Source organism: Moschus berezovskii, chromosome 15, assembly GCF_049115385.1.
Source record: "Moschus berezovskii isolate FMDL1 chromosome 15, NW_MosBer_1.0, whole genome shotgun sequence".
NCBI classification, from domain to species: domain Eukaryota; kingdom Metazoa; phylum Chordata; class Mammalia; order Artiodactyla; family Moschidae; genus Moschus; species Moschus berezovskii.
In genome coordinates this window covers 39,295,636-39,323,233 of record NC_142474.1, presented here as the reverse complement: position 1 = coordinate 39,323,233, position 27,598 = coordinate 39,295,636, and the positions used below count along the sequence as shown (strand labels likewise).

The 27,598-nt window shown below is 50.1% G+C and overlaps 1 protein-coding gene across 2 annotated transcripts; it reads left to right on the top strand.

The window, feature by feature from the left end:
- PITRM1 (pitrilysin metallopeptidase 1) lies at positions 1-27,530 on the top strand. Of its 2 annotated transcripts, none has more exons than XM_055431564.2 (27): positions 1-98; positions 2,140-2,239; positions 6,049-6,155; positions 6,329-6,480; positions 6,925-7,039; positions 7,118-7,214; positions 7,814-7,974; positions 9,833-9,959; positions 10,197-10,285; positions 10,779-10,907; positions 11,481-11,594; positions 11,752-11,848; positions 12,646-12,780; positions 14,049-14,187; positions 20,774-20,890; positions 21,918-22,050; positions 22,782-22,902; positions 23,002-23,078; positions 23,297-23,462; positions 23,706-23,806; positions 24,344-24,464; positions 24,659-24,715; positions 25,174-25,286; positions 25,870-25,995; positions 26,720-26,865; positions 27,075-27,177; positions 27,257-27,530. In XM_055431564.2, the coding sequence occupies exons 1-27, from the start codon at positions 46-48 to the stop codon at positions 27,354-27,356; spliced, it is 3,096 nt and encodes a 1,031-aa protein (XP_055287539.2). In that variant the 5' UTR covers positions 1-45; the 3' UTR covers positions 27,357-27,530. The 2 variants fall into 2 exon arrangements, with proteins under 2 accessions (XP_055287539.2, XP_055287538.2); XM_055431563.2 differs by having other exon boundaries at positions 10-98; positions 2,137-2,239.
- Positions 27,531-27,598: the final 68 nt, after the last annotated feature.

Below are 27,598 nucleotides of genomic sequence, written 5' to 3'. Positions count from 1 at the left end.
GTCGGGTTGCACGGGGTCACGCCGGCGGCGAGCTAGTCAGGCGGCATGTGGCGCGGCGGCTGGAGGGCGCGGCGAGCGCTCCGGAGGCTGAGCGGAGGGTGAGGGGGCGGGGCTGAGGTCAGGGAGCGAGGGGACGGTGACACGGGGAGGGGTCGGGGCGGTGTGGTTCCCCTACCCGGGACCCCTCGCGCGGGGCTCCGGCTCCGAGAGCCCGGCCCCCATCCGGGGCGCCCTCGCAGGCAGCGGTGCGAGGACGGCAGAGCGGGCCCCGCGGTGGCCTTCACCCCAGAGGGAGGGAGCCCCTGTCCGGTTACCGAGGCTGGGGAGCTGCCGCCAGCGAAGGCGGGGTGAAGCCGGCCAGGACCCAGCGCGGACCGGTGTTCGGGCCTCCGAGGCGGAGACCCCCTGAAGTGGGCTGACCCGAGCGACACGAGGCGGCGGCGGGCAGGGCTCTCGTTGGGCGTTTGCTCCTTTCCCTGCGGTTGTGGGCGGGGAGCTTGAGCGCCTCTGCGACCTGGAGAGTGGGGCCTGCGGGGTGGAGGGCTGATCGCTCGGGCGTATCCGACTCTTCGCGGCCAGTAAACCGCAACCCGCTGGGCTCCTCTGTCCACGGGATTCTCCAGGCGAGAACACTGGGGTGGGTTGCCATGCCCTCCTTCCAGGGATCTTCCTGACCCAGGGATCGAACCCGGGTCTTCTACGTTGTCAGGTGGATTCTTCCCTGTCTGAGCCTCCAACCTCATGTTTAATGAGTGGATTTATGGGAAAAGAATGCATTTAGTTTCAAACTGAATCAACATCATTCCTTTTGACTTTGTAAAATGTAACTTTTTACTTTCTAAAGAAACATAAATTGTTTAGTTTCATGCTGATTCAGAGAATTATTAAATGGTGTTTAGCTATTGTTAGCCCAGGGGAGAAGGAAATGGCAACCCACTCCAGTGTTCTTGCCTGGAGAATCCCAGGGACGGTGGAGCCTGGTGGGCTTCCGTCTATGGGGTCACACAGAGTCGGACACGACTGAAGTGACTTAGCAGCAGCAGCCCAGGGGAGGAAACGGGGTGCCTGTCCTTGGGCTGTCTTTGTTGGGTATTTGGATTAAAATCTTCTATCCTGTAATTCTAGAATTGGCTAAATCCAGGACGGAAATGTTGGTTGTTTATAGAATAGACGCATACTATTGCATGATGTTGAATGAGTCAGTGTTTTCAGCCCATACTTTCTATAAAGAATATTTTTGTGAGATTTAACGTTAATGCAGAAAATATATAAATTGTGTCCTTGTTACCCAGGTTAAGCTTACCCTTTACGCATGATAACTCTCCCTCTCTCTTAAATGAAATTGCTCTTCTGGTTTACAGAAGTAACTTTGCTTTCCTCTGTCTTTTTACCATCCCTGTATAGTCTTACAGTACGGTGTTACCTGGTTAGATGGCACCTTTTTTTTTTTTTGGCTTCAGCATCATGTGCCCACATCTTTGATACATATAGTTGTCATCCATTCATTCTTAGGGCTAAGTTTGTCAACTGAATAGTTCAGTTTATCTGTTCTCTGTTACTGGACATTTGGGCTGCTGGGTTTGGGGCCCTTGGGAATGGTGTATATGTTGTGTGTTTGTGCACCAGGGAGTGAGTGCAGGTCACAGGGCACATACATTGAGGGGAATGAACTGCTCATCTAATAAGGACAGGGCTGTTCTGAAGTCTCCCTTTAGTGTGCACACCCAGTGGCCATGTGAGCCCCTGACAACACTAGATTGTTAATTCTCACTAATTTGGCAGGTGTGGGATGAAACTTTATTGTAGTCTGAGCTCAATGGGATACCGTGATCTTGACATGAGAATTGTATTTTTTCCCCAGAATCAAGGGAAATTGGTGACATGATTGTATTACAGTACTTATGGATATGTAGAAATAAAAGGTTTTCAACATTAAGTGTTTGATATTATGAGGCTTAGGTGAGTTGAGATACAATTGAAAGGACTTTAATGGAAACTGATTTTCTGAAATGTGTTTAGAAGATGAAGGTTTTCATTTTTCTTAGAATTCTTTGTCACGTCAGTGTTTTTGTTATGTTGCTGAATTATGTTCGCCAGTCTTCCAGCAGATCATCTGACTCCTTTCCTTAAATGTAGCAGTGCCCACCTCGGAGCCTGGAGGTGGGGGAGCACCAAGGCCTGTGAGCGAGCGCTGCAGTACCGCATTGGAGAGAGGATCCACGGCTTCACCGTCAGCCAGGTGGGCCTGGGAGCGCCTCCTGTGTCAGCTCAGAGCAGAGATGTGGGGGTTGGGCTTGTTCATCTGTGTCCCCAGCCCCAGATTCCTTCAGTTTCACAGCAGATGCTTAAAGGAGCAGAGTTTGCAAGTGCAAGGGTTTCCTGACTCTCAGATGAAAGCAGACCCCCTAACCCCTTCCCTGAGTGCCTGAGGCCTCACTTCTTTGCAGATCTTAGGGAGCAAATAAACAACAGTTTTGTTTCTGCATTGCTGATGACCTGTGTTGAAGACTGAAGGCCCCACATCTACTCAGGTCAAGTTCCTACCATCAACCAAGTTTGCTCCAAAGTTGGGCAAAATCTTTCTGGTTTTGAGCCATTTAGGTTTCAGGATTATAGAAAAGAGATTGTGTGGGCTTATAGGTACTTAGTTTATGTTCAAATATCTTGTTTTGTTTGGCTTAAACTTTTTTTCTTTAATGCTATAATTGACAAGGATGTACATGACATTGTCGACTGGATGTTGGTTTCACACTGTACTTTACACTAATGAAAACAGACAGGCAGCTCACAGTCGGAAGGACTTGGGTGTGCAACAGGAGACGCAGGGGGGGTCTGCTGGGCACAGGCAGGGTGGGGATGGATTTGTGGAGAAGTGTCTCCAGGAACAGGGGCAGGGGGTATTCAGGGCAGGGTCTCCGAACCATTTAAAGGGGTTCCTGGTTGTGGGACCCCTAAAGAAGTCTCAGGAGACTTGGGATTTCTGTATAGTTCTGGTTAATAATACCTTCTTCAGAGGCATGATTCTTTTCCTGTATGTTTCAAGTTTTGTGGAAACTTAGTTTATAATAAACCATGGTCCTTTTTGAGAAACAATTACTGTAAGAGCTGCTTGTGAGGTAAACTGGTTTTATTTTTTTTTTTACTTTTGGCTGCACTGGATTTTTGTTGCTGTGTATGGGCTTTCTCAGGTGGCGCTAGTGATAAAGAACCTGTCTGCCAACACAGGTTAGATTTAAAAGATGCTGGTTTGATCCTTGGGTAGGTAAGATCCCCTGGAGGAGGGCACAGCAACCCACTCTAGTATTCTTGCCTGGAGAATCCCATGGACAGGGAGCCTGGCAGGCTGCAGTTAATGGAGTTGCAAAGAGTCAGACAGGACTGAAGTGACTTAGCACACCTGCACAGGCTTTCTCTAGTTGTGGCGAGCATGGGCTACTCCAGTTGAAATGTGCAGGCTCCTTATTTCGGTGGATTCTCGTGTTACAGAGGATGGGCTCAGGGCACGAGGGCTTCACTAGTTGCAGCACTCGGACTCAGTGGTTGTGGCTTCCAGGCTTTAGAGCACAGGCTTCAGTAGTTGGGTCACATGCCCTTAGTTGCCCCGTGTAATCTTCCCGGACCGGGGATCGAACCCTGTCCCCTTTCTTGGAAGGCAGGTTCTAAACCACAGGACCATGAGGGAAGTCCAAAGGCAGACTGGTTTTAAATATTGCTGCTGCTGCTAAGTCACTTCAGTCGTGTCCGACTCTGTGTGACCCCATAGACAGAAGCCCACCAGGCTCCCCCTTCCCTGGGATTCTCCAGGCAAGAACACTGGAGTGGGTTGCCATTTCCTTCTCCAATGTGTGAAAGTGAAAAGTGAAAGTGAAGTCACTCAGTCGTGTCCGACCCTTAGCGACCCCACGGACTGCAGCCTACCAGGCTCCTCCATCCATGGGATTTTCTAGGCAAGAGTACTGGAGTGGCTTGCCATTGCCTTCTCCGGTTTTTAAATATTAGGTTGGTGCAAACATACTTGTGGTTTTGGACCATGAAATTTAAATCATTATAACTAGGCTCAAATACATCTTTATATATTAAAATAGGAGCTATTACAATAAACACATTTTTGCCAATAAGACGTAACTTTGTTTATTCCTGTCACATAAAAATCCGTGCTTCAGGATTCAGTGAACTCTTGGGAAGCATTTTCTGCATCCTGTTGGTTGTGGAAGCATTTTCCTTGTGAAAGATTTGTCAAGGTGCTTGAAGAAGTGGTTATCGATTGGCGAGAGGTCAGGCAAGTATGATAGATGAGGCAGAACTTTATAGCCCAGTTTGTTCAACTTTTGAAGCATTGGTTGTGCAGCTTTCGGTCGGGCATTGTCACGGAGAAGAATTGGGCTTTCTGTTGACCACTGCCTGCTGCAGGCATTGCAGTTTTCAGTGCATCTCATTGATTTGCTGAGCTTGTTTCTCATAGGCGATGGTTTCGCTGGGATTCAGAAAGCTGTAGTGGATCAGACGTGCAGCAGACCACCAAACAATGACCATGACCTTTTTTGGGTGCAAGTTTGGCTTTGGGAAGTGCTTTGGAGTTTCTTCTCTATCCAACCACTGAGCTGGTTGTCGTATAAAATCCACTTTAAGTCACATGTCACAATCTGAGAAATGATTTGTTGTTGTTGTGTGGACAAAGAGAAGATGACACTTCAAAACAAAGATTTTTTTTTTAATTTGCAGTCAGCTCATGAGGCACCCACCTATCAAGGCTTTTCACCTTTCTGATTTGCTTCAAATGCTTAATGACTATAGAATGGTCAACGCTGAATTCTTTGGCAGCTTCTTGTGTAGTTGTAAAAGGATCAGCTTTGGTGATTGCTCTCAGTTGGTCATTGTCAACTTCCAGTGACCGACCACTATGCTTCTCATCTTCAAGGCTCTCATCTCCTTTGCAAAACTTCTTCAGCCTCCACTGCACTGTGTACATTCACTAACAGTTCCTGGGCCAAATGCGTTGTTGATGTTGTGAGTTGTCTCGGCTGCTTTACGCCCGTTTTGAACTCGAATAAGAAAATTACTCAGATTTGCTTTTTGTCTAACATCATTTCCATAGTCTAAATATAAAATACACAGTAAGTAATAAGTCATTAGCAAGAAACATGAAGCAAGAAACGCACATCAAAATGATGTATGACATAACTGCATTTAAGAATGTGTTCTAATAACAAGTGGCAAAGTTCAACATTGCAAAACCGCAGTTATATTTGCACCTGCCTAATACGCTGATCACATCTGACAGAAGTACAGTTGTGAACTCCCAGGTGTAAACAATTCATTGCTGTAACTTATGTGGGCATCAGTAGGCCACTTGAAGCACATAGTTTTTGTAGCAGGGACCCCAGAGCAGGCTGAGGACAGCAGAACTTTCACCTCTGCCCTCCTAGGAAGTTGCATCAGTAAAAACAGGTCCCTGTCACACCCGATGGTGGTCATGGCAACAAAGTGCTGAGGTTACTGGCGGGGCCTTGATGCAGTTGCTTCAGTACCAAGGACAGTGGAAGTTACTCAGTGCTCACAGACAAGACCTCCCCCAGGGGGTGAGGAAGAGTTTGCTCTTTTTAAATAATAGAATAGTTCTTTTCATTCATTTGACTGTCCTGAGTCTGCTTTGCGTGGGCTTTCTCTGTTTGTGTTGAGCGGGGCTCTTCTTCACTGGGGTGCGTTCCAGGCGAGTACACTCTCTTCCAGGGAAGCCCGGTGCAACACAAGGGGTCTGACTCCAGGCTCTGTGATCTTAGCGAACTGTCCCGTCTGCCCCAGGCTCAGTTTTCATCTGTAAGTGGGGTGGGATGCCTCCCTCCCAGGGTCGCCTGTGGCACACTCGGGAGATGCTAGCAGATAGTGGGCGCTCAGAAAGGATGGTGGTGCTGTCCTCAGCCCCAGGTCTTGCCTTCCTGGTCCGTGGACTCTGGACTCGGAGGTTCCCGCTAGGTCCACAGATGCAGCGTCCCTGTGCTGCATGCCTTTCCAGCAGAGTCGAGCTCCCCCATTTCCTCGTTGGTTCAGGTGACGCCTGTCCCCGAGCTGTCGCTGACAGCTGTGAAGCTCAGCCATGATGGCACGGGAGCACAGTACTTGCACCTGGCCCGTGAGGACGGAAACAACCTCTTCAGGTGTGTATGCATCCTGGGCTCACGGTCTGGATGCCCTGCAGGGGCATCTGCTGCACCTGCAGCGGTTCAGCAGGAATGGAGGGGAGGGGAGTCTCCCCCAGCTCCCGCGGGGCAGGTGGGGACGTGGCAGGCCCATACCCCGAGGGCTTCTGACCCTGCGGCTATGTCCCCAGTGTGCAGTTCCGCACCACCCCCACCGACAGCAGCGGCGCCCCCCACATCCTGGAGCACACGGTCCTGTGCGGCTCTCAGAGGTACCCCTGCCGAGACCCCTTCTTCAAGATGCTGAACCGGTCGCTGTCCACATTCATGAACGCCTTCACGGGTGAGACACGGGCCCAGCCAGGGCTGCCTGGTCTCAGCTGTGGGGGTGGCAGCCTGGAGGCTGGGGTCGAGTTCCCAATCTCTGTCTGGAGGCCGTTTGATGCATAATCCCTTAGGAAAACCACACTGTGGTTGATTATAAAACCTGGGGTTTTAGGGAAAATGCATCTGAATTTTTTCTGGAAAAGGTGACAGCCGTTTTCTTTGGGGAATAATGCTGTAAAGGTTGGTTAGCAGGGCTGGTGTCTGGGTTGTGGCTGCAGGAAGCAGGGGGTGTGGACTGGTGGCAGGCACCCTGTAGGCCATCCCACCCCCTGCTCCCCAGCGGGTGCTGCTGTCTCTGTGCCCCTGACAGCATGGACCAGCTCTGAGGCTGAAACAGACCGTGCTGGTGTGAACCTGGGGGAACCGTTGTGTTTAAAACCCTGCTTTTCTTTGTGTCTAGCTAGTGATTACACCCTGTACCCATTTTCCACACAAAACCCCAAGGACTTCCAGAACCTCCTGTCCGTGTATTTGGATGCAGCCTTTTTTCCATGCTTGCGGGAGCTGGACTTCTGGTATGTAGTGATTGGTTCATTGATCTTTACTTCAGCGATAGAGTCACTGTCACCATGTAATCATCTGTCACTCTTTAGGCAGGAAGGATGGCGACTAGAACACGAAGATCCTAATGACCCCCAGACACCCTTGGTCTTTAAAGGCATCGTCTTCAATGAAATGAAGGGAGCGTTTGTGAGTGTTTCCCTCTCTCATGCTGTGTTAAATTATCCTACTGTATAAAATATTGGAGTAGAAACAGTCTTTGCAGATGGCTGGCATCTGTTATGTCACTTAATATCCTCACTGTGAGAACCTGCGTTAGCATGGACAGTGTGGTGAGCTGGCACCGCTGGGCAATGAGCTGGACAGCAGTTCTCAGAGAGGGTGTGGGTACCACGGTAACAGTCTTTGGGGCTTGGCCAGATGAAAACCGTGTTCCTGACAATCCTGAGACCTTGGTTTTTGGCTCTTTCCTGCCCCAGTGTAGGGTGGGGTTCACAGATACGATGTCTCTCGAGTTATGGTAAAGACAACCACATGCAGTGAATGTTTCAGGAAAGCAGGTCATAGAGAGTTTTTGTTTCCCGACACTGTGGAGTTCAAGTGTGCAGTAGCACCATGTCTAAAAAAGCAATGTACACGTCTTAGTTAGCATTTCATGGCTGAAAGGAGCATCTGGGTGGGTACTTGGGGGATGTCAGCAGGGGCACTCCCAGGACACGGCTACTTTGGTGAATCGTGTGAACAGTGTGTGTGCTGCTTTTCACATACATGTGTATTTTTACTTGAAGACAGATAACGAGAGGATATTCTCACAGCACCTTCAGAACTGCCTGCTTCCTGACCACACATACTCGGTAGTTTCCGGAGGAGACCCCCTGTGCATCCCCGACCTCACGTGGGAGCAGCTCAGACAGTTCCACGCCATGCACTACCACCCCAGCAATGCCAGGTAACACTGCTTGGGAAGCCTGGTGCCGGGTTGCTTTCCCCCAGTGTCCTGCTTCTCTTGAGTTGGGCTTGGGAGGCTTCCTTCACGAGCACGGGCAGTAGACGGGAGCCTGCTGTGCGTGGACGCACCCTCAGACCCACAAGGCGAGGCCCCGCCTGCTGCCTCTGTAGCTCAGCCTCAGGCTGATGGTATAGCAGGTTGTGGTCCTCTTCTCAGGGCTGACGTAGTCCTGGAGAGGTGCCCCCAGAGAGCTAGCTGTGTCATTCAACCTCTGATCAATTGCCTGTTTCAGGTATGGTTAATAATAAAACTCTGACAGTTTGCAAGGACTTCCCTGGTGGCTCAGTGGTAAAGAATCTGCTTGCAGTGTGGGAAATGTGGGTTTGTTCCCTGGGTAGGAAGATCCCCTGAATAGGGAAATGGCAACCCACTCCAGTATGCTTTCTTGGGAAAACCCAGGGATAGAGGAGCCTGGCGGGCTACAGTCCATGGGGTTGCAAAGAGTCAGACATGACTTAGTGACTAAACAACAGTAGTTTACAAATACTTTAAGCAGTTATGTAAGGTCATTTGCAAAACTATTTTAAGTATAAAAATTTAAAAATTTAATTATGAAACCTCCTAATCATTCAGAAGAGTGTAGGGAGTAGATCAGTGAACCCCATGTGCTTAGCCTGTAGCTCCGTCCTCTGGGTGTGTACATAGACACACGTAGACACACACAGACACGTAGACACGTGTAGACACAGGCCACTAGACACGTATAGATACACACAGATGTGTACGTGTATAGATGTACACGGATACACATTGATGTTTACAAGGATGTTCTCTTACGTGAGATAACACCATTTTCACATTTAACAGAATAAATGATTGAATAAAACCACCTATGCCTTAACCGAGATTGATTTCCAGTTTCCCTGAGATATTTGATCAGTCGAGGCCCACAGGCAGCCTTTCCTTGCTGTGTCCCTTAAGCACTCTTTCAGGTGGGACGGTGCCCCCTCATGGACCATAATGACCTCATGGAAATATTTTCATATGTGTATATATTTAAGACCATGTTATTACCAGATGAAATTTAAAAACTTTTTAGTGCTCAAATTGTCCCCATGGTGGCCTAAGGAAGTTCCTTGACAGTCACCCTTGACATCTTCAGTGACTTCTGATTTCTGCCCTGGCCGCAGAGGCAGGCCTCCTCCTGCTCCAGACCCGTGGTCTTTCCTCCAGTGGTCCTGGGGCTGAACCGGTCGGGCGTGTGGGGACCAGTGTGCACAGCCAGGTGCTCCTCACTGCTGGCTTCACACTGTCTAAGCTCTTGAGGGGAAGGCTGACGGAATCTGTAGGATACTAGCTCCCAGGCCCTTAATCGTAGTTCATACCGGCGTTCTGCTAGAACGATAAGGTCTACTCTGTGCTCTTTACCCCCGTGAGTAATGTGTTGTCCTGAAAACATGGGTAATCTGAGATTTGTGACCCAGATTTGACGTTTGTGATGTTTTAAATTTTGTTGTTAGTCTTAGATGGATTATTGGGTGCTGTAGCTTAGGTTTTAAGTATTTTAATATGTAGTTTATTTGGTTTTTGTAATACTCTTATAGTAGATTCAAAATGAAGAGCACTTTTTGCCAGATTTTATTTAATTAATTTTTTTTGTACAATCTGTGCTTTCTCACATCTTGAGAAAAGAGCCGAAGCCTCTGTATTCAGTGTTTTGGCTAAATAAAGTGAAACAAGTGTTCCTATGTGAAGTTGACATCAGCGTGGGTCCTGGCGTGTTCTGGTCGTTAGAGCCTGCACACCCTCTGGTTCAGACAAAGCCTGATGGAGACTAAGGTGCTCTCTCAAACTTCAGGTTCTTCACTTACGGTAACTTTCCACTGGAGCAGCATCTGAAGCAAATTCATGAAGAGGCCCTGAGTAAATTTCAGAGAATTGAGCCACAGACGTCGGTGCCAGCCCAGAAGCCCTGGGATGAGCCGGTGAGAGCTGGGTCTGAGTCGCGGGTCAGCAGGCCTGTGAGCATGTGACATGCAGGTGGGGTGCATGTTCCTAGGGTGTCCAGCGCCACGGTCCTGCCGTGAGTATGAGGGTTCTCCGGCCTGAAGAGCGGTGGTCCGTGCAAAAGCAGTTACCCTAACGAGAAGCAAGGGGAATGTCCTGCACATTGGGTGCCCTTATCCATCTGCACCCATTGACGCATGCCTATGCCCTTGCAGAGGGAGTTCCAGATCACGTGTGCCCCGGACTCACTGGCTGAGGGCCTCTCAGGGCAGACAACCATCAGCGTCAGCTTTCTCCTGCCGGAGTGAGTGTGTGAGGCTCACGCGGCCCACCCTGTGAGGACACGCCCCTGGGAGCATGTGGGTGGGGGGATTTGGGCCTCCAGTGGTATTATTAGATGTGGGGTGTCTTTAACAGTGTCAGGACGGTTTGGGTTTAGTATTGGGGTCACAGTGCCTCTGCACGTGAGAAGAGCCCTGTGAACTCTGAGAAGCTTTGTTCACTCAAGACTGACCCCAGTGACCTGGCATGAAGGGTGTGGGCAGGGAGGGCTTCTGCCGCACTGTCACTGTCTGCTCATGGTGTGGGACCCCCAAGGTCCTACAGTGTAAGAGCTTTGAAAGTCAAGAAATGCTCTTTTGCCCATGTAACTATTAAAATAGAGGTTGAAATAGAAGAATTTCTGGTAGAATTTCAGCTGTTTTGGAAAATAAAAGTGTTTATTGTGGTTTTAATAGTTTTTGAAAACATTTCCATGGGCCAACCATTTCCCTCTCTTCCCTCCTCTATAAATGAAGCATCACTGACACGTTTGAAGCCTTCACGCTGAGCTTTCTGTCTTCACTCTTGATCAGTGGCCCCAACGCCCCCTTCTACAAAGCCCTCATTGAATCCGGACTTGGCACTGACTTCTCTCCTGATGTTGGGTGCGTGTCACTGTCAGATCAGATCGTTACTCTGCGGTGAGGGGCACTTCTGACACCTGATAGCGTCTGGAATCATTTTGGGCTGGTCACTGCAGGGCAGGGGTTGCTGTCTGCTCATGGGGTATTAGGGGGGCTCAGTGGTATAGGCGGCTCCATACCCTGTGGTTAGGGGAGGGCCCTCTTCCTGCCCCAGCTGTGCTTCCAGCACAAGCTATGGGTTTCCCTTGCAGCGGGCAATTGACAAAAAAAAAAACCAACAAGGTAACTATTCCAAGAGCGGAATGCTGCTGCTTGCTTGACAAGTCAGGCCATTAGAAGTCCTTTGAAATCATAGCATTTGGTAAAACTCTCTAGATTTGTTTTGTTCTGGAATTTTAAGTGTGGTTTTTGGAAAAACTAAAAGGACGTGAGTGTCAGTGTGAGCCATCGTATCTGAGCAGCAGGTACCTGAGAAGCTGCCCTCCTGGCTTCTCCTGGCTGAGTCCTGTAGAGGCTCTGATCTCAGTGAAGTGTCTTCTCAACCAGCGATGGAGGGGTGTGCAGATTCTGACTTGTGACCTGCTTTCGTACCAGGTACAATGGCTGCACTCGGGAGGCCTACTTCAGCGTGGGCCTGCAGGGCATTGCAGAGAAGGACGTCCAGACGGTCCGGGACATTGTGGACCAGACGCTCAATGACGTCATCGAGTACGTGCGACGTCTGCAGGGCTGGGCTGGGTCCTCGTTTCCGAACACAAGCTCACATCACACACACTCCTTCATGGCAGCTGTTTGAATGTCACCTTTGTGGCCTTGTTGTTCAGACGTGGATTTTTCAGCATCTGAGTTCTTGATGTTTCTGTAGGAAAGGATTTGAAGAGGATCGCATTGAAGCATTACTTCATAAAATTGAAATACAGATGAAGCACCAGTCCGTCAGCTTTGGACTTACCCTGACGTCTGTGAGTATTTTTAAACTCCTCAGTCTCTTTTTTTTTGTTGTTAGTTCACGGTTTTTTAAAATTTATTTATTTTTGGCTGTGCTGGGTCTTCATTGCTGTGCGGGATTTTCTCTAGTTGTGGTGTGCAGGCTTCTCATTGTGGTCGCTTCTCTTGTTGCAGAGCACGGGCTCTAGGCACTTGGGCTTCAGTAGCTGCAGTGTGTGGCTCAGTAATTGTGACGCCCAGGCTTAGTTGCTTCGCAACATGTGGGATCCTCCCGGATCGGGAAACAAACCTGTGTCTTCTGCATTGGCAGGCAGATTCTTACCTGCTGAGTCACCAGGGAAGCCCAGTTAGTGGTTCTTGAAAATACAGATTGTTATTCACAGCACCTTTCATTTGAACCAAGGAAGTTATGGTGTTTGGATCTGATATAAAATCACTGTTAATTTAGTTTTATAATAGATCATTCCTGTTTTTATTTGCTCACTTCATTAGCTTTCCAATGTCTTATTTTTTAATAGAGTTAGAGAGTGCTTTAAATGCATAGGGATTTATCATGACTTCATAATTATATTTTCCAAAAAGTAATTTTTAAATCTGTGCTTTCTAATTTGTTAGGGGAAAAAAATCATGAGTTTAGTTCTTCTTCTAGCCAAAAAATGATTTAATTTTCCTCATGAGCAGTTGCCTGTGGTATTTTTAAGCCTAGAAGCTGAGTCCTGATGAAAAGGCAGGCTTGGATGTTTGCTGGGCAGACACGGTGTTTGCAGGTTACTGTGGCTCGTTGTGACTCCCCTACCTGCCCCCCCAATAGTACATTGCTTCCTGCTGGAACCACGATGGGGATCCCATAGAGCTCCTCAAGCTCGGAAGTCAGGTGGCTCAGTTCCGAAAGTGCCTGGAGGAAAATCCAAGGTTTTTGCAAGAAAAAGTAAAACAGTATTTTAAGGTAAGAAAGTTGAGAATTTATGTCTGTAATTTTGAAGCTGAATTTTATAATAATGAAGGGAACGTTAAGAATATACTCTGCATTGTAAAAGTCTGTTTTTGACAATATGAGATTTAATATTTTAATTGTTGATTAAAAATGTAAATGGTCTTATTAGCTTTAAAAATTCTGTTTTCCAGATATTCATGCAGGTAGGTTTTTCTGTATGAGTGTGTGTGGGGGGGTGTTTAACGGAGCATCTGCCTGTATTGCTTTGGTGAGGGGGGCGCTTCTTGGCTTGTGGAATCTTGGCTCCCTGACCAGGGATTGAACCTGGACCCCAGGGGGTCATCCTGTATTTGTGTTCTGTTTTGCTAATAGATTGTGTAGAACATGAGCCGAGTTGCCCAAGTGTGTGAGTGTTCTGGTTGTTTTTACCAAGGACTCTGGTGCTCATTTGTCTCCACAGACTTGTGGGCTTTTGTGCTTTGTGTGTGTCCCCTGGTGGACCGTCACTGATGGAGGGGAATGTCATCCCCCCGTTGCCCTGGGTGGGTGGGGGTGGGGAGGACTGTCCTGTGGCGAGTGGGGTCGTGGTCCTGGGCACCCACGCTGGGGGTGGGGCACGTGCTATGGCTGTTCGTCCTGCGTCTCTAATCACAAGCCATTTTGCACACGGCGCTTGTTGTGCTGTGGTCCTCCCGCTCTGTGGTGTCCCACTTGAGCCTTCTGTGGGCGTGTGTGTCTAGTGGCTGCAGTAAGTCAAGGGTCCCAGTGTCACCTAAGTCGTGTTAGATCAGCATCTATTTTGTCCTCATGGTTTATAAAATACTGAGTGGAGAGTTTAGTTTTGGTTTGAGAAGTTAGTAGTACGATGAAGACTCGGTAAAAAAATTATTTTATTCTGTTATCTTCAACTTACACTAAAGCTAAAGGTTTATTATAGTATTAAAAGGTGCAGGTGGTGTCTGTACAACCAAGATGTAAAGGCACTGTTGAATGTCGATGCGTCTGTGGTTAAGACATAGGAGCCACAGTGACTATGCTCCAGATGGTAACAGCTTGGCATGTGGACCACATGGTCCCTGCAGAGCAGGTGGCCTCAAGGATTGCTTGTGGCTCCCAGGCTCTGCATGCACAGCCTCGTGGGGCAAGTTCTGTTGTCATCACCATGAGAAATGGGAAAACGGAACTGTGGGGCTAAGTGCACCCTGCTGGAGGCCGGCTCAATGCTGGATTCCATAAGACCTTGTTTTTAACTGACTTTTCTCTTGCTCTGGTTGTTGCAGAATAATCGGCACAAGCTGATTTTATCCATGACACCAGACGACAAATATTCCGAGAAGCAAGCACAGATGGAAACAGAAAAACTGCAGCAAAAGGTCACTTCTCTTTCCCTGGAAGACAAGCAGCGGATCTATGAGAAAGGTCAGGTGTGGCAGCTGCCCCACCTTCACCTAGCCCCACCGAGCTTCCAGCGCTAAGGAGGCGGCTGGTTTCAGCCAGTAGGTCTCTGCCGGCTCCCTGCAGAGTTCTGTGTTAACCCCAGCAAGACTGACCGTCTCCTCAGAAACTACACCCTGTGATTCAGCAGGAGAGGCAGGAGTTATGGGAGAGAGGTGGCTTCAAAGGGTTTATGCATTTACACACTTCGCAGACGCCTTCTCCTTACCGAGGCTGTATAGGCCACCGGGTGTGTGCTGCGTGGCAGTCTGCAGCTGACTGCAGACGGGTCTTGGGGACGGAGTGCGCTGTGGGCTCAGGGGTGGCCGGTCTCAGGGGGATGCAAGCCTTGCATTCTTCCCGGAGAATGGGTGCCTGTGGCGCAGGCACTGTGAACACAGAAACGGGTCTGTGGTTTCTTACGTGGTAAACCTGCGCCGCCTGTAAAGCCCTGCGGTCCTACTCCTGAGCATTCACCCAAGAGAAGTGAAAGCGCATGTCCACACAGGACTTGACATGCCCCACATGTGTCCACACCGAGAGGTAACTGAGATGTCCACATGGTGGGATTCTACCTAGCCATAACGAGGGCCAGAACACTGGGACACGCAGGGTCTGTTGAGTCTCACAGAGCGGGTGGGGCTGCCTTCTGGGGCGGTGGCACCTGCCGTCGATGGCGGTATGCTGCTCACATTGTGCGTTTGTCAGAGCCACTGGGTTCTATACAGCAGTTTCAGGTTGTAGCATGACGTTTACATACGTACACAGTATACAGGAATACAGACACATCCACCTGCCCCCCCACCCCTGAAAAGTTGGCTGGGATTACACGAAAAATTTATCAGGCATGTCAGCAGGTGGAGTTGACTCTAGTGTGACTTGATCATGCTGAGTTTGAGGTGATTTGACTTTGTAAAGGCAGAGTTAATGTCGATGTGTAACCTGTTTAATCTCTGAATTCTTTCCATATGCAGAGAGTTACTTTAAGCTCTTCCATAAATTTGTTCTTAGTTAAAATGTAAATGAAGTATAGTTGATTTACAATGTTTTATTCGTTTCTGGTAGACAGCAGAGTGGTTCCATTTCTTTTTCAGATTCTTTTCCATTGTAGTTTATCAACAGCTATCGAATATAGTTCTCCGTGCTATTACAGTAGGCCCTTGTTCGTTATGTACTTTAGTAGTGTGTATAAGTTCATTCCAGTCTCCTAATTTATCCCTCCCCACCTCCCTTTGCCCTTTGGTAACCATAAGTTTATTATTTTTTTTTAATAATTTTATTTATTTTTGACTGCTGGGTCTTTGTCACCGCAAGGGCTTTTCTCCAGCTGCAGCCAGCAGGGGCTGCTCTCTCGTTGTGCTCAGACTTCTCATTGTGGTGGCGTCTCTTGTTGCAGAGCACGGGCTCTGGGGCGCGTGGACTTAGTTGTTGTGGCCCGCAGGCACTGGAGCACAGGCTCAGTTGCTCTGTGGCATGTGGGATCCTCCCTCATCAGGGATCAAACCTATGTCTTCTACATTGGCAGGTGGATTCTTTACCACTGAGCCACCAGGAAAGCCTCCTAATTTTTTTTTTAAATTGAGGATTAACTGACATAACATCATATTAGTTCCAGATGTATAACATAATGATTTGATATATTTATATGTTCTGAGATGATTACCACAGTTGGTCCAGTTAATCTCTATTGCTGTTCAGTCGCTCAGTCGACGCCAGCTCTTTGCGAGCCCATAAACTGCAGCACGCCAGCTTCCCTGTCCCTCACCATCTCCCGGAGTTTGCCCAAGTTCGTGTTCGTTGAATTGGTGATGCCATCCCACCATCTCATCTTCTGCCGCCCTCTTCTGCCTTCAGTGTTTCCCAGCATCAGAGTCTTTTCCAGTGAGTTGGCCCTTTACATCAGGAGGCCAAGCAAACTGTTGGAGCTTTAGCTTCAGCATTAGTCTTTCCAATGAATATTCAGGACTGATTTCCCTTAGGATTGACTGGTTGGATCTCCTTGCAGTCCAAGGGACTCTCAAGAGTCTTCTCCAGCACCACAGTTCAAAAGCATCAATTCTTCAGTGCTCAGCCTTCGTTATGGTTCAACTCTCACATCCATACGTGACTACTGGAAAGACCATAGCTTTGACTATATGGACCTTTGTTGTCATAGTGATGTTTTTACCTTTTAATACACTGTCTAAGTTTATCATAGCTTTCTTTCCAAGAAGCAATCCTCTTCTAAATCCTTTCTTGGCTGCAGTCACCATCCACAGTGATTTTGGAGCCCAAGAAGAGGAAATCTGTCACTGTTTCCATTGTTTCCCCATCTATTTGCCATGAAGTGATGGGACCAGATGCCATGATCTTAGCTTATTTTTAATATTGAGTTTTAAGGCAGCTTTTTCACTCTCCTCTTGCACCCTCAGTCAAGAGGCTCTTTAGCTCCACTTCCCTTTCTGTCATTAGAATGGTATCATCTGCATATCAGAGTTTGTTGCTGTTTCTCCGAGCAATCTTGATTCCAGCTTGTGCCTCATCCAGTCTGGCATTTCGCATGATGTATTCTGCATAGAAGTTAAATAAACAGGGTGACAATATACAGCTTTGTCATGCTTATTTCTCAATTTCAAATCAGTAATTTGTTCCATATAAGGTTCTAACTGTTGCTTCTTGACCTGCATACAGGTTTCTTAGGAGACAGGTGAGGTTGTCTAGTATACATATCTCTTTAAGAGTTTTCCAGTTTGTTATGATACACACAGTCAAAGGCTGTGGATGGGTGGATGGTGGGAGAAATGGATAAAAGGGGTCAAAGCTACCCCTCAATGAAACGGAAGTAGATGTTTTTCTGGAATCCCCTTGGTTTCTCTGTAATCCAGCTAATGCTAGCAATTTGATCTCTTGTTCCTCTGCCTTTTCTAAACTAGCTTGAACATCTGAAAGTTCTCGATTCATGTAGTGTTGAAGCCTAGCTTGAAGGATTTTGAGCATAACTTCACTAGCGGGGGAAGTGAGTGCAGTTGTCCAGTAGTTGGAACTACCCTTCTTGGTAACTGGGTTGAAGATTGACCTTTTCCAATTCTGTGGCCACTGTTGGGTTTTCCAAATTTGCTGGCATATTGAGTGCAGCACTTTCATAAGCATCTTTTAGGATTTGAAATAGCTCAACTGGAATTCCATCACCTCCAATAGCTTTGTTCGTAGTGATGCTTCCTAAGGCTCACTTGACTTCGCACTCCGGGATGTCTGGCTCTGGGTGAGTGATCACACCATTATGGTTATCCAGGTCATGAAGATCTATTTTTGTACAGTTCGTCTGTGTTTTGTTGCCATCTCTTCTTGATCTCTTCTGCTTCTACTAGTTCTTTACTGTTTCTGTCCTTTCTTGTGGGCACAATAATAGACACACGGTAACCTCTATTATCATACCTAGAATTTTTTGTCTTGTGATGAGAACTTTCAAATTCCCTTCAGTTCAGTTCAGTCGCTCAGTCGTGTCCGACTCTCCGCGACCCCATGAATCACAGCACACCAGGCCTCCCTGTCCATCACCAACTCCCAGAGTTCACTCAGACACATATCCACAGGGTCGGTGATGCCATCCAGCCATCTCATTCTCTGTCGTCCCCTTCTCCTCCCGCCCCCAACCTTTCCCAGCATCAGAGTCTTTTCCAGTGAGTCAACTCGTCGCATGAGGTGGCCAAAGTATTGCAGTTTCAGCTTCAGCATCAGTCCTTCCAATGAACACCCAGGATTGATCTCCTTTAGAATGGACTGGTTGGATCTCCTTGCAGTCCAAGGGACTCTCAAGAGTCTTCTCCAACACCACAGTTCAAAAGCATCAATTCTTCGGTGATCAGCTTTCTTCACAGTCCAACTCTCACATCCATACATGACCACTGGAAAAACCGTAGCCTTGACTAGACGGACCTTTGTTGGAAAAGTAATGTCTCTGCTTTCCAATATACTATCAAGGTTGGTGATAACTTTCCTTCCAAGGAGTAAGTGTCTTTTAATTTCATGGCTGCAATCAGCATCTGCAGTGATTTTGGAGCCCAAAAAAATAAAGTCTGACACTGTTTCCACTGTTTTTCCATCTATTTCCCATGAAGTGATGGGACCAGATGCCATGATCTTCACTTTCTGAATGTTGAGCTTCAAGCCAACCTTTTCACTCTCCTCTTTCACTTTCATCAAGAGGCTTTTGAGTTCCTCTTCACTTTCTGCCATAAGGGTAGTGTCATCTGCATATCTGAGGTTATTGATATTTCTCCCAGCAATCTTGATTCCAGCTTGAGCTTCTTCCAGCCCAGCGTTCCTCATGATGTACTCTGCATATAAGTTAAATAAGCAAGGTGACAATATACAGCCTTGACGTACTCCTTTTCCTATTTGGAACTTTCAGATCTAAATTTAGTATTATTAGCTTCCCATCTATGGGGTCACACAGAGTCGGACACGACTGAAGTGACTTAGCAGCAGCAGCAGCAACCATGCCATACATGACGTACCTGGAACTTAGAGCTGCAGGCTTGTAGCTCTGACCCCTTTCATCCATTTCTCCCACCACCCACCCGAAAGCCACAGTCTGTTCTCTGTTTTTATGAGCTTGCTTTTTTGTGTTTTTATTGTTTAGATTCCCCATATCAGTGAGATCATAGATACTTCTCTGACTTACTTCACTGAGTGTAATACCCTCAAGCTTCATCCACATTGTTGCAAACGGCAATTTTTCCTCATGTCTCATGACTGAGTGTGCACACCACCCTATACACCTATTCTGGGGTGTATAGGGTGGTGTGGTTGTGTGTGTGTGTGCATTTGTACCCATTCATCATCGGTGGGCATTTGGGTTTTTTCCACATCCTAACTTGTATATAGTGCTGTGCTGCCGTGAACATTGGGGTGTATGTCTCCTTTGCAGTTAGTGTTTTATTTTCTTCAGATAGATAACCAGGAGCAGGGTTGCTGGGCCGTATGGTAGTTCTGGTTTTACTACTTTGAGGAGCCACCACACTGTTTCCCGTAGTGGCTGTACCAGGTCCCATTTCCATACACAGTGCACAAGGGTCCCTTTCATCCATAGACTCGCCAGCACTTGCTGCATCTCTTGTCTGCCCTTCTGACAGCTGTAAGGTGTGTTTTGATTTGCTTGTGTGTTTTGATTTGCATTTCCCTGGTGAGTGGTTTTGGGCACCTTTTCCTATACCTGTTGGCCATCTTTGGAAAAATGCCTGTTCAGTCCTCAGCCCATTTTTTAATTGGATGGTTTTTGCTACTGAGTTCTTTGGATATTTTGGATATCTTACCAGTAACATTAGATTTGCAAATACTTTCCTGCTGTGTAGGCAGCCTCTTCATGTTGACAGTGTCCTTTGCTGTCAGGTTTTTAGTTTGATGTGGTCCATCCATTTTCCAAGCTGTTTGTGGCACAGAAGGTAATTCTACAACCAAGCATAGAGACGTGTATTCCCTGAGTTATCAGGTGCCTGGCCTGGCCGTGGAGGTGTCTCATGTTAAGAAAACTTGTATGTTCCAGCCCACACCTGCCTGTGGATGGATGGTGGCCCTGGTTACAAGATCACGGCAGAGTGGTCTGGAGACACAGGACATAGTCTAGTGCGTTTACCATTGCGTCAGGTCAATAAGTCTTGAGTGTGGACTCAGCGCAAAGAATCTGTGAATCGGGGTTCAGTCTGCAGATAAGCACCAGTGAGAAGTGGGAATGGGAGGTTAGTTTGTTGGAAAAGTCAGTCTTCCAGTTTGGGGCCTGTGCGTATGTACCGTGTGCAGGGGCGTGGCTGGGCTGCCGGGGCCTGTGGTAGAGCAGGTGCCTGCAGCCTCTGCCCTGTGCTTTCCAGGACAGAGGGTACGAGGGGGCTTTCTCAGGACTCAAGGACATGTCTGAGGCACAGGTTGGGGTGTTCCACTTGACTTGGGGGAAACAGCCGGGTGGGGGCCTTGAAGGTGTCGGGCCTCCAAGAAGTACGTGGAGCTGGCTCCCTGGGCCAGGTGGGGAACCCGGGGCTGGAGACTCAAGATGGAGGTGAGGTGACGCAGGCTGATGGGACTTCACCCTGTGACACCCCCTCCCCACGGGCTGCCTGGTTTGAGCAGGGACTCAAGGAGAGGGTGTCCGTCCATCCCTCGTTACCCCTCCATCACATCAGTGTAAGATCAGGCCCTGAAAGTGTGTTCACCCATTTCTTTATTTGTGAATTTTATGTGATCACACAGCATATTGCCAAGATGAGTGAAAATGAAATACAAGTAAACAAGTACAGTTAGTGCACTTCAACCCACAAGCTCAGTCTGTGCTATTAAACAGGGGTGGGAACTGCTTGGACAAACTCCCCTCCCCCAGCAAACCTATCCTCTGAAATCACTGAGGATGAGCTGGGAGACGACTGCTGCTGGGTGCTTACTGCGCTGCTGTCTCTGGTTCTGGCAACCTCCGACCCCAACATTGCAGGTCTCCCTGCGCCCAGGGGAGACTACAGAAACTAATGGACTGGAGAGGGACTGAGCAGGGCCTTCTAAGGGCCGGCCTGGATGCTCACTGCTGTTCCCCACCCCCCGCCAATAGGTTTGGAACTGCAGGCTCAGCAGAGTCGACCTCCAGATGCATCATGTCTGCCAGCACTCAGGGTGTCGGACATCGAGCCCCGCATCCCAGTCACGGAGCTGGAGGTGGTGCAGGCAGGTCAGTGGCGGGTCCCGGTGTCCCTGGGAGGAGAGTCACCGATGGACATCCTCAGAGGACAGTTGAACCCCCATTTCTAGTCCTGGGTCCAGCAGTGCTGAGCACCCTGCTTCTGGGTTCCACCGTGTATGTTCACATGGTTCTCAAGGGCACGGTGTCCTCTGGGCCCCCCTGCCTTCTCCACAGCCCAGTCGGGCAGGGGTCTGGAGGCCCACATTGCTGGGTGTTGCCTTGCGGGATACAGAGGGGTCGCTGCTGCTCCCTGTTGCTCGCTTCCCCTGGACACGGGACCCTTGCCCGTGGTGCTGATGCTGCTCCCCGTGGCTTTGATGTGACAGCCCCTCCTGCCTGAGCAGGTGTGACCCCAGTGCTGGCTTTCAGGATGCCCATGTCTAGTCAGGGCTCTGGCTGTGCGCGAGCACCCCTGACTCGTGATATGTCTGTTGTTACTAGTGTGTGAGTGTCAGCAAAGCCCCTCCTCTGGCCCAGGCTTCTGGGAAGCCGGGTCAGCGTCCCCCTGAGGTCTGGTTTATCAGTGAAGTTCATTGGGTCAGTGTTGTGACTCATCATCAGTGGTGCCCACCTCCGCTGCAGGTCAGGCACTGTGCTCGGGATGTGAAAATGAGAACACAGGGTAGTGCTGCACCGAGGGACCTGGGGGGGTGAGTGGCATGTGGGGTGAGGTTATGTGGGCGTGTGTTGTGGGAGGACCACCGGCATCCCCCCGTGCCCAGGATTTGAGTGCAGGTGGTGGTGCTGGACCGCAGGTGATCAGACACCCCAAGAGTGTCCCTGCTCTGCTCTTGTTCCTCACAAACCAACTCAAGACTTCCAGGTTTTGCCGTAACAGAAGTATAGCAGGGAAAGTTGTCTGAATGATGTACGGCAAACGAATAGAGTTTTTTTGCTAATATAAAATTTAAAGCTCCATCCTTGAAAAGCTTTAGTGTTTTAAAAATACTACATGATGGTTACATGGTTAAAACTTTGCTGGTAAGAATATGAAGAAGTACCCTTGTTCCCGCAGCTGGGGACACGCCAGTCCAGTACTGCGCACAGCCCACCAATGGCGTGGTCTACTTCAGAGCCTTCTCCAGCCTCAACGCCCTGCCTGAGGAGCTGCGGCCCTACGTTCCACTCTTCTGCAGCGTCCTCACCAAGTAAGGGGCTGGATGGGACGGACACGTGCCTCTCAAGCTCGGCATGTCTTCCCTGGTTACTCGGGGGTGTTTACTGTGTGTCCGGTTTCAGCGCATCAGTGTCACTTGTCAGTGAACGGCTTTATTTTTCAAATCTCGTAGTGTTGTTACAGAAAGGTGGTTGGTGTTGAGAATTTTCCTCCTGGACATCATACTCTTACTATAATGTAGTACATTAAAATATATTTGTAAACTATGAACATAATACACAGCTATCTCGACTAGATTCTAAGATGATGAAGAGAATGATTTTTCTCATCAGAAGCTTTAAGCTTTAAACGTGACATGTAGGGCTGGGGTCACCCGCAGAACCTGTCCACTGCTCCCCGCCCTTCATTAGTACGGCTCCCGCTGCCTGCCTTCCGCGGCAGAGGGTTCCTGGAGAGCCCGGTTGTCACCTTGGCTTCAGTTAGTTATTCATTTATTTGGGACAGTTAGTTAATATTGCACTCAGGGCAGCGATGAGGGTGTTCCCTCCCAAGGCGTCATCTGTGTTGAAGTGACTTCTTGAGAGTGCAGAGCTTGTCTTTCAGGTCCCCCACCCCCAAGACTGCCTGTACCTGAGGGGATACAAAGCTTGGGGTGGGGGAGCCCAGCTGCTGGGCAGGCATTGCTGTGGGCAGGGGGCCCAGTCGGGGGACTCCCTGCCCAGAGGACCCTCCACCCTGTGACTCCGTGCTCTCCCTGCACAGGCTGGGCTGCGGCAGCCTCGACTACCGGGAGCTGGCCCAGCAGGTGGAGCTGAAGACGGGTGGCCTGGCTGCTGCCCCCCAGGTGCTCCCCGACGACTCACACCTCAACACCTACGAGCAGGTGACCATTTCCTCGGGTGCAGGCTGGTGGGGGTTGGTTTCCCTGTGTCTTTTTTCTCTCTTTCAGAAGGTCAGAATTCTTTCTTCCCTCCTGGTTTAGGGTGTGCTCTTCTCCTCTTTCTGCCTCGATAGAAACCTAGCAGACATGATGCACCTGTGGAGTGAGATACTGAATAAGTAAGTATTTGCAAGGATACGACCCCAGACACACCAGAGACCCAGTCCTGTGAGCACTTTGTTTGCCCTGTTGTCATTGGTTGCAGGCCTGGTCCTCTGGTCCCTGGTGGAGTCTCGACATTTTCCTCCCCTGAGAACTTGCCCTCGGCAGGTTTCCCACTGGGGAAGGGGGCATGGCTCGGTCCCCTGGGGGCTCATCACAGCTTTATCTGCTGCAGCCCCCGCTTTGAGGAGGAGGAGCACTTCCGTGTGCTGGTGAAGATGGCCGCCCAGGAGCTGTCCAATGGGGTCCCCGACTCGGGCCACCTCTATGCGTCCATCAGGGCAGGAAGGACGCTGGCACCTGCGGGGGACCTGCAGGAGACCTTCGGGGGGATGGACCAGGTGAGGTGCTCAGGCTGGCTGGCTCTCCAGGGCTCTTAACAGATTTGCCAACATAAACTGGCCAGGTTTCAGGGGGTGGGGGCAGAATGTTCTCTCTTACCTTATTTTCTCAAGCCCACAGCTCCCTTCCCTCAAGCTGGGCAAGTGTGAATCCCATGCGTGCACAGAACCATACACACACACACCCGTGACCCTGTGTCAGGACATCTGGTCCAGACTCTCCCTGTGGGCTCTCTGACTCAGGTGCTGCTGATGAAGAGAATTGCGGAGATGACTGACCTGCAGCCCATCCTGGGGAAGCTCCTGCGCATCTGGGAACACCTGCTGAGCTGTGACAGCCTGAGGTAGGGCCATGCTGGCCTCCAAGCTGCACTTAACCTTGTTGCTGAGTGTGGTGTGGAGAGGCTTTTCAGAGGGAGCACTGGGGGTGGCCACAGCATGCGGAGAGGAGCCCAGGTCTTCTCAGTGTTTGTCAGATGCTTCTTTAGGATAGTATCTGATTCAGTGGAGGTTGGAGGAACCACAGGGAAACGTTTTCTGAGAGGGTAGAGAACTACCACCACCCTCTGACTACTTAACAGTGCTACTTGAATGAAGGTTTATCTTCCTCTGGACAGTGTGTGTTCTGAGACCATGGCCCCAAAGGCACAGTGGGCGGGTCTGTTCTCTGCACCTCCTCGTCCTCAGGGACACGGAGCTCTGAGCCGGCCGAGAGCAGGATCAGGCTTTTTCGTACCCGGAAAGCATGCAGCGAAAGAAGATGGCTGTGATGTTTGGCTTTGGGTTTACTCAGCTTTTGTTTGTACATTTATACGTACATGTTTTTACACTTCAGTAATCTTTTCACAGTAATGGTTCTGTGCACACACTGTTTTAAACAGATGTTCTGTGAACGCGACTGCCCAACAGATGTCGCAGGTGGACGGTGTGGTGGAGGCCTTCCTGAGGAGCCTCAGCTGGAGTAAGAAGGAGCAGAGGCCCGTGTGCCCGCATGTGGTGGAGGTGAGGCTAGGGGCCCACCCTGGGGCCCAAGGATGAGGGGATTTCTGCTCCCTGAGCTTCACGATCAAGAATACTCAGGCCACAGAGCCTATGCTGCCTGAACCCTAAGCGTTCAGGCTGTTTCTGGAATGTACCTGACCCGCTCACATGCACTTCGGGTTTACTCATTTCTTTGGAAAACATTTCACTTCCAGAAACCTGCACCCAGGGCATCCAGCGGGAACTGCCCAGTCATAAGGAGGCTGGTGACGGTGAGTCCCTTCCTCTCACACCCTGCCCACTTCGCCGCCCCTTCCATGGCCAGCTGGGTGGCCTTGGGACCACCAGGTGCTGTCTGTGTGGACACCTCGTGTTCAGTCCATCTCTGTTCAATCACTGCTATATCAGGATCACTTCACCTCCCACCCCCTCACCCCACCCCCCACCGATGACCCTAGGAAAGGCAAAGGCGCTTATCCCGGGAAAGTGACCAGACGAGGCCACATGCTCAGGGCCCTGGGAGGGAGTGGGGTGAGGTGATCCAAGGTCTCTGAGTGGGCTGGGATGTGTCACCTCCACCTTGCAGAGGTTTTGTGGGGCGAGGTTGCCAGGGGTGTTATGTGTGGACGCGGTTGCTGCTGCTGCCCAGGGCATCATGGTCAGGGCTCTGGGTCCTTGAGGGCCAGTATCCTGGCCACATGGAACTGACATGGCCTGGCCTCTGCCCCAGGACCCCACCTTCGAGCCCTGCCAGATGAAGACACACTTCCTGCTCCCGTTCCCCGTGAACTACGTTGCCGAGTGCATCAGGACCGCCCCATATGCAGTCCCGGACCACGCCAGGTGCTTGGGCCTGGGCCCTCAGGAGCAGAACTGTGTGTGTCTCTGTCAAGCAGCAAGATGTGGGTTTAGAAATAGACAGGGACCACCTTCCCTGGGTATGGGGACTTAACTTCCCATACATCACAGAAATAGAAGTTCCTGAAAAAAGACTTGTGGATGGGTGGATTCCTGCCCCGCTTCCCACCCCCTGTCCCTGGTAGAGAACAGAGCCATCTGCAGGCCTCCACCTCTCCCAGGAGCTCAGGCTAACCCTCCACATGCCCTCCCCGCCATAGAGAAGACCCCGGGTGGGGCGGCACACTGTCATTGCTCACGGTGGACGTTGTGGGGATGCGGGAGCCTGGCAGACTTTCCCTGTTGGAGCGTGTTTTCTAAGGGAGGGACACCCTCACGGTTGAGGCCACTCCCCTAAGACGCTCGAGTGCTGCAGCAGGGCAGGAGGGAGTAGGCCTACCCCGTCCCTCCCGTCACCCAGGCTTCACCTTGCTCGCATTTTTCCTGCCCTCGTGGATCACGCTGTGTTATGTTCATTCGTGCCCTGCCAGCTGTGCTATTGTTAATGTGCATCCTTTTATCTTTTCAGCCTCAAGATCCTGGCACGGTTGATGACTGCTAAATTCTTACACACGGAAATTCGAGAAAAAGGTGGAGCTTATGGTGGAGGCGCCCGGCTCAGCTATGGCGGGATGTTCACGCTGTACTCGTACAGGTAGGTCTGAGCGCGCTGCACACAGAGCCTCACAGCCAGGGCCAGCTTCAGAAAGACGTTCCCCTGTTCTCACCACACCAGCAGCGGGGACAGACAATCCTGGGGACCCTGGGCCTGAAACATCTCTGGGGTTGGTGACCAGGGTACATGGGAGACTACCTGGAAACCCTTGGGGCCGGGCTGGTCCTCAGGGCCACAGACTCTCCTGCCCGCTCACATCTCCATCCTGGGGCCCCGCTGCCCAAGGGCAGGACTGACAACCCAGGGAAGGAGGGGCTTCACTCTGCTCCTCACGGGCTGGACGTGGTCGTAGTCGTGCGGGGGCCATGGGTCTCCAGAGGGTCAGAAACAAGGCGTTTTTCACAGATGCCCTGGGGACCACGCGCCTGTGTGAGTGAGGACTTTGGAGGATTCTGTGTTCAGGGAGGACGCCGGAGATCGGCTTCCACAGGGGCCATTGTTACGTCTGAGGTGCCTGACATGTGTCTCCTGTTCCCTCTGGCCAGTCCCTGTCCTGGTGGCAGAGGTGTAGTTAGCAGGATGACAGGCTGGGTCTCCAGGGACCGTGTTGATGGCTTGTGCGGCCACTTGTCAGTGTCCAAAGCACTGGGCTGTCTGTACCATGTGAAAACAGCCACTGTTGACCCCAAAGTGTGGACAGACTACATCATACTTGGTTGTCCCTCGTTGATAAACATCAGTGTCTGACCCTTCGGGTCTCCAGGGATCCACGTTCCACGGAAACACTGCAGTCCTTTGTGAAGGCCATCGACTGGGCCAAGGCCGGGAGGTTCACCCAGCAGGACATCGACGAGGCAAAGCTCTCGGTCTTCTCTGCTGTGGATGCTCCGGTGGCACCTTCAGACAAAGGTGTGTGGTGTAGCAAACACACCCGGAGCTACGGTGCCTGAGCTCGTCCTCCCAAGACTGCTTCCACCTTTGCCCAGCGTCTCAGCCGAGTTGGGAGGAGTGGGCATGAGGGGCAGTGCTGAGACCTGTGGTGGAAGCAGGGCGTGAAGGCTAGGGGTGGCTGCGTGTCCTGACAACCACCCCATCCCATCCCCTGTACTCACTCTCAGGCCTGGACCACTTCCTGTACGGGCTCTCGGATGAGATGAAGCAGGTACACCGTGAGCAGCTCTTCGCCGTCCGCCACGAAGACCTGGTTGACGTGAGCAACAGGTGAGTGGGATCTGGGTGCTTAGTGTCCAGTCCCTGTGACCCCATGGCACCTGAGTGACCGCTGCCCCCCTGCCTCCAGGTACCTGGGCACCGAGAGAAGCGCACACGGCGTGGCTCTGCTTGGACCAGACAACGTGAGCATCGCTAAGGACCCATCGTGGGTCATAAGACAGCGGTGACTAGACAACGCGAACATTGCCAAGGACCTGCCGTGATCATCAGATAGCAGTGACCCTGCCTCCTGACGCTGAGTGCCTCGCTTTCCTCACCTTTTAAGTTATTTTTTAAACAAAACTCTTGATCATGTGTATATATTATCTATATATCTAATACATATGATTGTATATACATAATATCATTTGATATCATTCTTAAAATTTTGCATAAGGTCTTGCCTGGCAAGTCAGATAAACACTGTTCC